The sequence below is a fragment of the Nelumbo lutea genome, chromosome 3 (genome assembly GCF_056320005.1).
Source record: "Nelumbo lutea isolate HS-2025 chromosome 3, American lotus-T2T, whole genome shotgun sequence".
Taxonomy (NCBI): Eukaryota; Viridiplantae; Streptophyta; class Magnoliopsida; order Proteales; family Nelumbonaceae; genus Nelumbo; species Nelumbo lutea.
In genome coordinates, this window is record NC_142686.1 from 35092461 (window position 1) to 35106255 (window position 13795).

A 13795-nucleotide genomic window follows, 5' to 3' on the forward strand; every position below is an offset into this window, starting at 1 on the left:
TAATGAATAATAACAATAGTTCTCATTTATTAATTTACTTTTTGTTTAAAATAATGAGTGTATAATATTATATAGATGCCGAATTCTTTTTTGTAAAAGTCTGTTATATTCATAATTTTGTCTATTTTATATTTCTATTATCTAATTTATGACATCACAAATGGAGCTATTGGACCTCAACAATAAACTACTAACTTGCCACCTGATTATAAAGGCAAGCCCCATTTTTGCGCTGAACATTGGTTGAAATGCCTATCAGCATTTCAATTTCCAAGGTGGATGAGACACTAATAAGGTAAGCTTTATTCATACCAATCGAGGGCTGGCTCGTTGGTGTAATTGCTGGGTTGTTTTGTCAAGTCCCACAATGCCACAACCCAGCACTTTGGGGAAAAAAAGAGGGTAAAAGGAAATGTTATGGGTGATTAACTAAAAAAAACTTTATTTATCAGTATAAATGCATGAGAGTGCAATTGGAAAGAATGCAAGATTTCGTTTTGGGTTTTACTTTATAAATGCTTCAGTGTTATTTTCCATCATTTGTATTGCAATTAAGACTCAGTTTGGAAGGAGTATAAATGCAAATATATATAGTATAAATACCTACAAAATAATATAAAGTATAAGGTTTTGCATTCTACATATTTATATTTCTAAGGCTCAGTTTGGAAGTAGTAAAAATACAAATATGCAGAGTACAAAATCTTATATTTTATATTATTTTGTATATATCTGCACTGTACATATTTGTATTTGTGCTCCTTCCAAACCGAGTCTAAACAAAATAAGGTACACTTTAAAAAAAAATCTAAATTTAAACCCAAATCATTTGTATTACCATAATTTTGCATCAGTGCAAATTTTTATTTACAGTACTGCAATCAAAATGCAGCATTGGGCTCAGTTTGGAAAGAGTGCAAATACAAATATATTGATTGCAAAACCTTGTTTATGGTATTTCTAAAACTAGTACTTGTACTCTTTCGAAACTGAATAGTGCTCATCTTTAATGGGTTGTTATTCTTTCAAAAACTAAAAATTTATCAAAAATTTGAAAGGATTTTGAGGCACCAAGGATGAGGAGAAATAAACGTGGACCGAATCAGGGTGATTGGATAATTACACCGTACTAGTTATACAGGGAACATTTTTAAAAAGAATGGTCCGAGTAATTCTCTTTCTCGAAATTGCTAGGGTGGAATTAGCATTTATCATAATTTTTTGATACGTACCTATGACTATGACTATGACTATGAGGCCCTTTGTTAGACAATTGTGATTAAGCTGCTTTTAGTTGCATTACAAATTTCATTATTTGCACTGGTGTAAATGTATGGAAGTGCAAGAAGACCATAAATTGTCACGTACAATTGCTTCATATTTGACTGTCTTTTTTGTTTGTGAAAAGTAAAATGAAGTAACATTCATTATATCGTAAATGAAGGATAAGTTACAGATAGGCACTTTACTTTGAGGGTACTGACAAATGGATACCCTGAACTTTCTAATGCAATGCTTGAATACCTAAACTTCTAGAAATAGACATCTCGATCCAGATTGGTTAATCCAAATTATGGTGTGCGATAAAATTATCAAAATTCTCATATATATTTTGAACACTTGTCTAGCTTTATCTCAAGCCAAAACAACAAAAAGTGACTTCTTTTACTCTAGACAAAATCTTTGACCTAATATTAATGAAAACGCATACACCCTTTACGGGTACAAATGGACTAAATCATGATCCAATTTGAATTTGAATCTGATCCTATTTTGTCGTATTCGAATATCCCCCTATTTGATTTTTGGATGGGATCAGATAATAGGATCCAATTAAAGATCAGAATGAATTTGAATCACCCCTATCCAATTTGAAAGAATCCGATCATTTTATTTATTTATTTATTCATAAAAATGTATATATTGCATTTTTTAATTTTTATACTATTTATTTTTTATAAAAAAGGCATGTATATATATGATGGGAATAGTTGAAAAAATGCTTGTATTTTTTTGTTATATAAATGTTATGTTTTTTCTTTTTAATAATTTATTAAGTTTTATAAAAGTTAAATTGGATCCGATCAGATTCAGATTTCCAACATCCTTAATGGATTAGGATTCAGGTTGGCCTCTTGTGAGATCGGATTGGATTGGATTCAAGATTTATATTATCTAATTATTGTATTAAATTTGAATATACCTCAATTCGAATATAATCTGATCTATTTGCATCCCTAACACCCTTGAGTCCTCGACAATGATACATGTAAAAAATGTTTATGCCTTTAGGGTAGTGAGCTTTACCATTCTTTTGATTCCCAAGTAAACCGAATAAAGTTACATATATTTTTTTGATTCCCAAGTAAATTATACAATGACTCATTGTTAGAATGGATAAGATTGTCTCAACATATTTTGTCAATTTCCCCCTAGGTGGAAAAGTTAATTATCCACATGAAAAGCAATTTTTTTATAAATCCAAATGAATTTGGAAAACAAACATGGGAAAATGGTCGGGAACCATAATCTCATTAACCAACTTTCCTCTTTCAAAATTGGACAAAAAAAAGAACAATACCTTAAATGAAAGAGAAAGAAGGTAAAAGATAATTATCTGTCTAGGAATAAGATAGGATGTGAGATGTTGTGATCCCCTCTTTATATGAGAAAGAATTGAAGGAAGGTGATACAAATTATGCATTGGTTTTCAAAAAGCAAAATTTGCATTGCTAATAAATGCAAAGGAGACAAAAGGCACAAATTTTGCATCACAAAAGAAGTGCAAACCATTACAAACAAACGTAAGCATAACTAAGCCTACCATCAATAGCCTTAAAAATAGATGGCATGTGCAAGATTACACAATCATAGTCCTCTATTCAAATCTATCCTTGAAACGAAAATTGATGGATTGATGGATTGCAAAACGAATTAACATGACAGAGGTGATGAAAGAAGGATGATCCAACCAACCACCAGGCAAACGTCAAGATCGGGGTCCCGTATAGCCCCTCGTCCTTTTTTTTTTTTTTTCTCTTTCTTCGAAACATCGCCTTACAAAAAATATCGGTCATAAAGAAAAACCAAAATAATCCATTAGAATAACACTAAACAAAGACGTATCAGCCAATTGAGAAGGTGTTTGTTTTCTAGGTAATTGATACCTCCCCTTTTGGAGACAAGAAAGAGACACCAATTGATCTCATCGTTAGAATACAATTCAAAAGCCTCCAAACCCACCAAATGATCTCATCCAGAGAGAGAGAGAGATCTTATCACCACTCACATGCTACAACACTACAACTATGATAAAATGGAAATTAAGCTACCAAATGCTTTACACCGTACCACAACACTCTACAAGGCTGGTTGAAGAGTTAAATTTCAGATTGACCACACCGCCCTCAAATGCAAAAGACCCATACCCTATTAATGGTTAACCACCCTCAAATGCTCAAATGCTCTTCCCTTGGTAAACTTTGAACGGTGTCCGACCACCTTCCAGGTGAATGATCGCTACTATTGGATGAAACTTGAGCCTCTGCTCTTGCTTCCCTGATCATCCTCAACACCTCCTTCATCGCCGGCCTACTCTCCGGTGCAATCACTACGCACCCCATCGCAATGTTCAAAAGGGCTCCAAGTTTCTCCTCGGAAGTTTCATTTCCCGACGTAGGGTCGTCACCGGATTCCGTCTCCTCTTCTCGAACTGACCGAACCCACCGTGGGATATCCTCCCCATGTTCTTGGACTAGGTCCTGGAAGGGTGTTTTTCCGGTTAGGAGCTCCAAGAGGAGTACTCCGAAGCTATAGACATCCGATGCTTGTGTAATGGGCTTTCGCGTGTCCCGGCATTCAGGGGCTCTGTAGAACAGGGAAGAAGCACTGGGCTCCTCAAGCGAGTCTGGGTCTCTAAAACTGCTAAACCCGTAATCTGTAAGGCAGGATTCAAAGTCCGACCCCAGCAGCACGTTGGACGACTTCAAGTTCCCGTGGGTCATGCCGGGGTTCTGGTGCAAGTAAACCAGCCCTGTTGCCAAGTCTTCTGCTATCTTCAGGCAGGACGTCCAGTGAAGAGGCTTCCCACTACCAGACGTTCTTGATCCTGTCAAACCATAACCCACATTTGCCGTTACAACTTAAAACCTTAACCAGAGATCATAATATATAATTCCTTCAATATGTAGAACCAAGAAACATGCACGATGCACCCCATTTGCCCATTCACAACCCTAACCCTAAACCCTACAGACCTTCACCCCTCAACGAACCTAATCCATCACCCTGGATTGGTCTCATGTTGGCCATAGTTTCATATTCTGAACTTCTTTTTGACTTTCAAAAAGCTATTCTCACTTTTCAGAATACTGTTAGAGCTTTAGAATTGTTAGTGTATATACAAATTACAAATACACATGGTTATCAAAAGGTGCAGACTGCTGAGGCCTTTAGAAAAAAATTATATCAAATGAAACAAAACAATTACACTGTTTCTGGGGTTCACGGTTCAGTTTGGCAGAGAGGGCGCGCAACATTATCGAGATCAAGATTTATAGAAAAAAATAATAGATAATTGGGAAATTTGAGCAAAAGACAAATGATTAAGTGGTCCCTTCCCTCTTTCTTTCAATGTTCAACAATATCGGTGGGAAGGCGATGGTTGGAGAAAGCAAAATGGTTGGTGAGAGAAACAGACAGATGATCAGTCGATTTCAGGCTCAGCTACCCAGCAGCGCGGGGATCTATTAATTCTAAACTCTAACCAAATATTTATCAAGACATAATCCAACTTCCTCTGTTCTTCTCATTGTTTTCGTCTGAGAGAAAAGGAGCATTCTCCCGTGACAAACTCGTGTTGGTAGACATGCAAACGTATCGGAAATTGTAAGAAAACGAAAGAAGACAAGACTGAGATCAACTGGGCTGAGAGTCCCAGACTAGTTTAATTTAATGCGTGCGTGATTTACGACCTCACTCACTATCTCTGAAAAAGTTAAAAATACTCACAGATGAAACATAAGAAACAGAGGGAAGAGATGAAGACAAGCAAGGAATCGTTTTACTCTTTCGCTTGTTGCAGACAAACATGGAACTATCGAGATTTTAAACTGGTTTTCCACATCCGCTGAGATCTGGGATGCGTTTGGGTTGGAAGTGAACAAAAGATAAAGAGTATTAAGAATTTAAGTTGGATCCAAGGGTATTATTGGTATAGACGAAAATAAGGGTTTCACGTGCACTGAATGATTTTCTATACTTTTTTTTTTCTTTTTCTTTTTTTTTTACTTTTATGGAGTGCTTCATGGCTGACATGTTCCCAGGTGGCAAGTACATCAAAGCCAGACTGAGTAGAAGAGGCATGCCACATGCAAGGGTATAAGAAGAAGATGAAACTTTAACAGGTTTTAGAATTCTTAAGAGCTTGAGGCAGACAACTTGCTAGCAGACGGCAAGAGAAAAAGAAAAGCCACAGTTTATTATTGCTTCATCCTTCATGGCTGACATCTTGCCATGTGGCAAGTATATCAAGGCCAGACTATAAGTAGAAGAGGAATGCAAGGGTCAGTAAACCATTTAATTTACAGGTTTTAGTATTCTTAAGAGTTTGAGGCTGACAACTTGCCAGGTGGCAAGAGAAAGAAAAGCCACTCACTCAGCTGGGTTGATGGTGAAAGTACGGCAGTACAAACACAGGACATGCATGAATTGTTTGATGGTGGTGCTGGTAGATGGATGTTAACTCCAGCTTGCCAATAATAAATTCAGTTCACTGTTGCTCTGTAGCCCCATGTTCACAAGGGCCACAAATTTCAGTTGACCAAGGTGAGCCATGGCCTATAATAAGCCCAAAACACAACAGAGGACTGGCCCAACATTAGGGATATCTGGATCCATCCGTCCAGTTTAACATGCTGGCAAACATTATGGACTGGCTTCACGTACATTTTCTTAAACAAAATTAATTTCACATTAAGTTATTATTCATGTAAGAATTTTATGAAAAATATATAGGAAGAAGGATGGAATTGGAATATCTTCGGAAAAACGAAATGGCTCAGGATCAGACAGGTCAAAAAGCCCAGCAGAGGCTTGACTGGCACTATGGGCCATTGGGTCCATTCGTTTTGTCACGTCATACTGATTGGCTAATGCAGCCCACTACCGTACCCAGGTGGTACTTTTCTTTCTGTTTTTTATTGAATATAAATAAGGCCTTCTTTCCACGTGGCAGAAGACTATCTGGTGTGATGGCACCATCACATTCCAAAACACGACATGGAGAGGTGCAAAGACATGTTGACCTACACCAACATGGGCCCTACATGGGCCCCCATGTAATGCAAAAGGTAAGTCCCTGGCAGGCTCCTCTTGCTCCCGAAAACCCATGACCTTCATTATTGTTTACCATTATAAGATAGGATGACTTGGCAAACACGTGGAGCCCATCTAAGCTGTCACCTGAGCTACCACGTGGGAGATTCCAACTCATGTAGAAATCTCTGCTGGATTACTTTTATTTTATTATGCATTAATAATAAGAGCGACATGCTAACCGTCTGTCACCACCACTCAAATCAAATCCCAACCTTCCAAACAGGTGGGCCCATCCGAAACATCTCAATTAGTGTCTCGTAAACCTGGCCCACCTGGGACAAACCCTACGCATGCAAGTGGCTCCCACTCTGATACCTAGAGTCTAGAGACTACAAACTACAACTCACCATGTTATCTATAGCCCTAGCCCCACCAAACTTTAGTGACACAATTAATTTAGGCTGTGTATGGCATGGCCCACCGAATTAACCGTCTAGATTGAGTTTGGAAAATCAAGATATCAAAGGGGATAGGTAGTGGTAGTTACCGTGGATGAGGGAGAACAAGCTGCCGTTGGGGAAGTAATCGTAGACGAGGAGGCGCTCCTCCTTGGCCTGAAAATAAGCTCTGAGTGGAACCAGGTTGGGATGTCTGAGCCGTCCAAGCACCTCCATCTGTCTCCTGAACTCGTCCAGCCTCGGATACCTTGAATCTTTCAACCTTTTAACGGTCACGATGAACCCAGATTCCATCACAGCCTTGTACGTGCTCCCCATGGTCCCTCGCCCCAGAGTCTCCGCCGATGCCTTCAGCAGATCCTCTAAACTGTACGTCATTTGCTGATCCCCTGCTCCACAAAACACCAAACTCCCTAGTCCCTCTCCTTCCCACGAAAACCCCCCACGTTTTCCTCCATTATTACCTCCTGTGCCACCAGACCCCTCTCCCGCTCCCCGTTCGGCCGCCCCCTCCATTGCTTTGCTCCTCCCTTCGACTGCATTCCTTCTTCTGCAAGCCCTCCATGCCAGAGCCAAGCAGATTAGCAACAGAAGGAACCCTCCGATGCTTCCGACGATAATGGCAACCAGCTTTCTCCGTCGCCGGTGACTCGAAGAGCCCAAAGGTGTATTAATCGGAGAAGCGGGACTAATCGGAGGGAGGCTTTGAGTTTGAGTTCCATTACTACATGGCCTGTCAATCTGATCACCACAGAGGTCTAGGTTACCTGAGAACGATGAAAAGTTGAACCGAATGAGAGCAGGGGTTATCGGAATCTCGCCGGAGAGTTTATTGTTTGATACATTGAAGAATCTGAGACTGGTTTGGTTCAAAGGTGGGAGTTCTCCGGTTAGCCGATTGTCTTGCAAGTAAAGAACGTACAATCGCCGGAGCTTGAGAAGGGACGATGGAATGTTGCCGGAGATTTTGTTCCCCGAGAGGACTACGACCTTTAGACGGTGTAGGTCAGAAATGGAGCTGGGGAAGTAGCCGGAGAACTGATTATCGTTCAGGAAGAGTGACTTGAGATTGGTGAGGCCGGAGAGGTCGGGGATTTCGCCGGAAATCGAGTTCCCTTTGAAGCTCAGTACTCGGAGCTGATCGAGCCGGTTTAAGCTGGCCGCGTCCAGGGTTCCCGTCAAGTTTAAGTACTCGACAACCATCTTTGTAACCCTTCCCCTCAAGCATTCTCTGATACCTTGCCAGTTGCAGAAGTCGTATCCTTCCCATGGAAGCGAGTTTGAAGGATCAACCGCCGATTTCAGAGATAGAAGCGCTTCCCGGTCGCTTGATTCCGCTAGGGTAAGATCAGAAACCAACAAAAGAAAGGAGAAAACCAAAAGGCACCTTGAAGAGGGAAGTCTCATTTTAAGATGCAATAATAAATCCAGAAACTTTTACAAAGCAAACCACTTTTAATGGCTTCCCCAGATCTCGTTCATGTTAAATGAATCTTTTGAACTGGGGTTTCCATAAGTGAGACCCAATGAAGAATCTTCAAAGCTTTAAACCCTTAAAATCTTCAAATTTTCAGAATCTCCAAATCTCTCATCGAAAACCATCAGATCTACCTTTCTGCATAGACGATCTTTTCTGCTTCTGCTTCTACTTTTACCTTTGCTTTCTTTAATCCATCAAAACAGTAAAACATCTGCATCACCTAATCGAGAAAATCATTAAGACATGGATACAAAAGAAAGAACAAATAAATAAATCCCACGAACACCTCCCATTCAGCGCTTTTTATCTCAACGATACAACTCAAAACAAACAGATGTAGAGGAAAAGATGTCCATCACCTACTCTGTTCTTCGAACGATTTGAAAACTGTAGAGCAAAAAAGGGCGCCATTGATGAGCTCCATTGATTCATCAACAGACACTGATTCCGCATTGTTTTTCCCCCAATTTCTTCCTCGCTGGATTCACGGACCAAAAGAGTTAAACTTCACGTGAACTCTACTTCTCTTAACTTTCAGTTACAGACAGCAATGCCCTTCTTTTTTTTCCTCTTCGTGAGGTATTTAATGCAGCAAAGGTAAAAATATATCTTATTTCCCTTGTTGTTGTCAAAATTCTGAGCTTTTAGGGAGCATAAACTGCATTAGATCCAATAATATATTTTCACTTTCCGAGACCAGTTTTAAACAGGATCGATGCTTCAACTGAGCTGAAAATCTGAAACATAAGTCGATCTCCGAGCACAGTATCAGACAGAAAACCAGGATCAAATCATTCTTTCTCTGCTGCAATGAACATTACAACGAGCTCAATCAATGGAGTCGCTTCGACCAACCAACGAAAATTAAGAGGAAAATCCGAAAACGAACCCAAGATTTAACCAAACCGGCGGAAGAACAAAAGGAGAGAGAAAACCAGAAGGACTGAACAAATTGGTTTCGCTTTAGTCACTCCCAGCAATACTATATATAGGACTAGGAGAGACCAAGAGAGACCGTCATCATCTGTCGACTCTCGTTACTTCCGACATTTTCTCTTCTTACGCTAATGGCCTTATCCAATTATCATATTCTCAGAAAAGCTTCTCCCTAGTCCCTAGTCCCTACTACACCTGTTCACGGGCCGGGTCGGGCTTTGCCTCTTTAAAAAAAAAAAAAAAAAAAAGAAAAGACCAGGCCCAAGCCCGGCCCTATATAAATTATATAATCCTTTTATATATAATTTTATAAATTATATATAATCCTTTTTTCTATGGCTCGGCCCAGTGTCAGAATTAAATTGCATATGGGTTGGGCTTGGATTTTCAGTCCTCGGGCTGGGCTTGGGCACAAGAAGTCGGGCTTTTCTATTTTTTGGGCCGGGTCCAAGCCTAACCCTTAGGTAGCCCGAACCCAGCCCGAGTCTGGCCCAATTATATACATTTATTTACAATTTTTGTGTTTTTCTATAATTTTTGGTGTTTTCTACAATTTTTATTTTCTGATTTTTTTTTCAATTTCTATAGTTTCTATAATTTTAAAATAATCTTTTATTTTGTTTGCAATTTTTATATTTTTTTATATTTTTTGAAATTTCCATGTTTTTATGTATTTTATATTTGAAATTATTTTTTGAACTTTTTCCTTTTTTCATGTCTAAATATTAAAATGGTAATATATTAACACTTGTTAATTTATTTTGTATATATTTTATATTTTTCTATGAAGGTTAAAATGGTAATATATTAACACATGTTAGTTTGTTTAACGTCAAGTTAGTGACATGGTGAGTTTTAGACATTTTGAAAAGTTTTGGTGAGTTTAAGAGAAATGCTGAAAACTCATGGTGAGTTTTAGAAAATTTCCCTACCTTTTAAAGTTTGGCCTTCAATCTAGATGATTGTGATTAAATACATTTTTCAAAAAGAATGATGAATACTTATTAGCATTTAAAAGTGGATCAAATATAAGTAGGGTTGTAAATGGGTTGGACCTGAACCGATTGGGTCAGTTCTCATTCTAGGAACTAGAATCGATAGGTCGTTTCGGGTCTTGATATAATGTTTCGATTATTATCGGTCCAAAATTGGTTCTATCGAGTCCCAAACCTATTCAGACCCAACCTAAGCTATATTCATATAATACATATTATATATAATATACATAATATACATATAATATATACATATATAATATTTAATATATATTAAACATATTTATTTATTTATTATAACCAGGTCCCTCAGGTCAGAACCGATTGGTCAGTTCAGGGTCTAAAAATTACAGACCCTATCGGGTCTGGTTCGGTTCTAGGTCCTCAATATTTCCTATTGGGTTGGTTCTGGTTCTAGCTGCTCCCAGCCCTAAAAATAAGTCAAATATATATATATATATTTCTTTATTACTAAAAATAGAATGAATAATATATAAAGATTGCAAAGTTATTACATAAAGAAAAGTTTAACCACACAATATAATTAGTGACGGAAGATATGTATATTAGGAAATGGAAAAGATTTAGGGAAGAAAAGCTATCATAATTGAAAGATAGGTTAATAATGAAAGGAAAATAATATTTAAATGGAAAAGATTTCTTTCTCTCCTAGGAGGGGCAGCCACTATGAAACTTGATTAATATCCAAAAAAGTCTAAATGGCATTAATCAAAAAAAAAAAAAACACGAAGAAATATATAGACTTGTGTGAGGCCTGAATAGCAAGGTTTAGAGTATCGATACATATCGGTTCGTATTGGCCTATACGTATCATATCGGGAGCACCCTGATATGTCCCTACAGAGGGTGTGTCGGGGTTCTGACCTGTTCAGGGAGTGGAAGAGCCTTAAACCAGCCCCCCTGAACCGATTTTGAAAAAAAAAACAAAAACAAAAAAAACAGTACCAATACCACCCAATACACCCCTACTGGCGTATCGGACATATCGATATTTAGAACTTTGCTGAATAGATTGGTCCTAGAGAGTGCTGCAACCCAACTTTGCTAGAGAGTCAGCCAGTAACATTAGATTATAACTTGCTTATTAAACCGAAAATATTAGAAAAAACAAAAAAAGGACACATGAAAACTTTGGAAGGAAAGATGCAGGAGAAGAATGGACACATGAATTACGATGGAAGTCTCCATCTTGTCCAGTGAACCTTCTTTAAGAACTCTCTATCAGATCGATAAATTTGGATATTGTTCCTTCCCTACTGAAGAACATTAGGTCGATGGTTGTGCTCGGCACTGCTTTATTTGAAATGTTTTCGTTGATCAATACAAATTGATGAGAGATGTATTGTTACATTACATGTAAGAATTGCTTTAGGTCGAACCCCCTCCCCTCGAGCAAGATGTTTAAATAGACTTGAATAACAATTGTATGGCACTTTATATTGATCAACCTAAAACGTTTCCGGTAAAACCAATTCAGGGTTTAGAGAGGGACATATGTACACAGCTTTACCCTATACCTACTGGGAAACGGTTTCCAAGACTTGAATCCTCGTCACCCAGGTTAAAATGGAGCAATCCAACCATTGCATCAAGGCCCATTTTGGTCTCTCTAAGTTCATAATTGAAAATGACTACCAAGTGGTGAATGTTCTGAATAATAGCCTCAAAGCCCAAGAACAACATAATTGAGTTTATTTGTTTTTTTACATAAAATGACAGTTGATTCATTGGAAAATTTAGGGGACGTTGTACAACGTAAAATTGTGTTTTTTTTTTTTTTTTTTTTTATTTTTGTTGTTGTTGTCAGTTCCAAAAACAAATCAAGATCATTTGATTTGAAAACAAATTGTATATTAAAATAAAATGCAAGAAACATGTACATAATTGTGTGTGTTTTTGGTTTTCAAAACTGAAACAAAAAACATGTTCATGAATCCGGTTTCAAAAACACGTTTTCATCTGATTATTCAACATCATGTTCCATAAATCATATAATTTCTATACTAGAAAGTTTGTTTATTGTTTTAAAATATAATACTTTGTTGGTTCTAAAAGCATGTATTATTTTTTGAAACAAAACAAACTTATTTTTATCTTTGAAAACAAAAACAGAGTTCAAGAACATATTTTTATTTTTTACTTTTGTTGATGTGGCAATTTAAAAACAAATGAAAACAAAAACATTCATTTGTATAACTCCCCCTTTAACTTGTGAATTGCAGTGTAGCTCTCTATTTGATAACCGAAGGGATCTTCTTTTGACGATTACAAATCTGTTATCGAAGGATTTATACTAGATTCCTAGCTTTTGGTTGGATTGAATGTATTATTTATTTTATTCATCTTTTTTATGGTGGAGATGAGAGTGTTTGTGAGTTCTTATAGTAATGTGGATATAGGGCAAGGCAGGTTACATACCATTTTGGTGATTTAATAAAATTTCAAAAGGTCGCCCCTCCACCTTGAATAAATTTTGGAGTATAAAAATTGTTTTATTGTAATTAAGGGTAACTATACCATTTTGGTTATACTAATAAGGGGTATCTAATTAAGAGCTTATCAGCATTTTAAGAAGGGATGAGCAAAAAAACCGAAAAAACTGAACCAATCGAAACCAAACCGAAAAATTGGTTAATTAAATCGGTCGGTTCAGTATTTTAAAAAATCAAAGGTACCGGTTTGGTTTCGGCTAATCAATATAGAAAACCAGTAGTTAATCGAACCAACCGATATATATATATTATATTATATTTATTTATATTATATATTTTTTATATATTATAATTTAATAAATATGCATTATAAATAAATATGTATTTATAATATATGATATATTATTTATTATTTAAAATATAATATTTTATATATATTTATAAATTTTTTATTTTATATATAATATATATTGTAAAAGTTAAAAAACCGAAAAAGCGACAAACTGAACCGATAGTTAATTGAACCGGTCAATCGATTAACTGGTAGGCTTCAATTCGGTTTTGGTTGAAAAACCGGTAATACCGATTCGGTAACCGAACCATGAGCACCCCTAATTTTAAGAACCGACCTAAAGGTAACCTGCTTTTTCCTCCAAGTGGCACATCACCAGTTCATCTATCAAAGTCAAAGAATCAGCCTATGTCATCATATAATTAAATTAAAAAACAGTAAAATAATATATATATATATATACATATACATACATATACATACATACATACATAGATGGATACATAGATACATAAATACAAACATACATACATAGGTAGATAGATAGATATATGGATGCCCCACCTGCTATACAAGTTGACAATTCAACATCCCAAGTCACGGAGCCTTTGACCAAGTTAACAAGTTTTTAACTAGAGGCAGGGTTAGGGCTAACTCAATCTAGTATCCTAACTGAATTATGGGTCAAACAATCCAACCCGTTGAGTCAATGATAGGTTAAAAATCGATATTTTTATAATCGAACTAGACAACGAACCTTTCAAGAGTCTGATTCTTGGGTCAATTGGTTTGACCATTCAAACCAAACGGACAGCCAATTCTGACAAAAAATAATAAAAAAATGGCTAAAACCATTGTCCAGG

The 13795-nt window shown here is 36.9% G+C and overlaps 1 protein-coding gene across 5 annotated transcripts; it reads right to left on the reverse strand.

Annotated features, from left to right (window-relative positions):
- Positions 1–3076: 3076 nt before the first annotated feature.
- Positions 3077–9322, reverse strand: LOC148864191 (inactive leucine-rich repeat receptor-like serine/threonine-protein kinase At1g60630). Of its 5 annotated transcripts, none has more exons than XM_088974368.1 (3): positions 8616–9322; positions 6866–8467; positions 3077–4108 (listed from the first exon to the last, which is right to left on the reverse strand). In XM_088974368.1, the coding sequence occupies exons 2-3, from the start codon at positions 8181–8183 to the stop codon at positions 3450–3452; spliced, it is 1977 nt and encodes a 658-aa protein (XP_088830494.1). In that variant the 5' UTR covers positions 8184–8467; positions 8616–9322; the 3' UTR covers positions 3077–3449. The 5 variants fall into 5 exon arrangements, with proteins under 5 accessions (XP_088830494.1, XP_088830498.1, XP_088830497.1 ...); XM_088974372.1 differs by having other exon boundaries at positions 8620–9216; XM_088974371.1 differs by having other exon boundaries at positions 6866–8476; positions 8620–9216.
- Positions 9323–13795: the final 4473 nt, after the last annotated feature.

Excerpts from the sequence above, each read along its gene's own strand:
- LOC148864191 (XM_088974368.1), bottom strand. The coding sequence starts at position 8,183 with ATGAGACTTCCCTCTTCAAGGTGCCTTTTGGTTTTCTCCTTTCTTTTG. Across the intron at positions 4,109-6,865 it reads CTTGTTCTCCCTCATCCACG|GATCAAGAACGTCTGGTAGT; the intron begins GTAACTACCACT and ends ATGGTTTGACAG.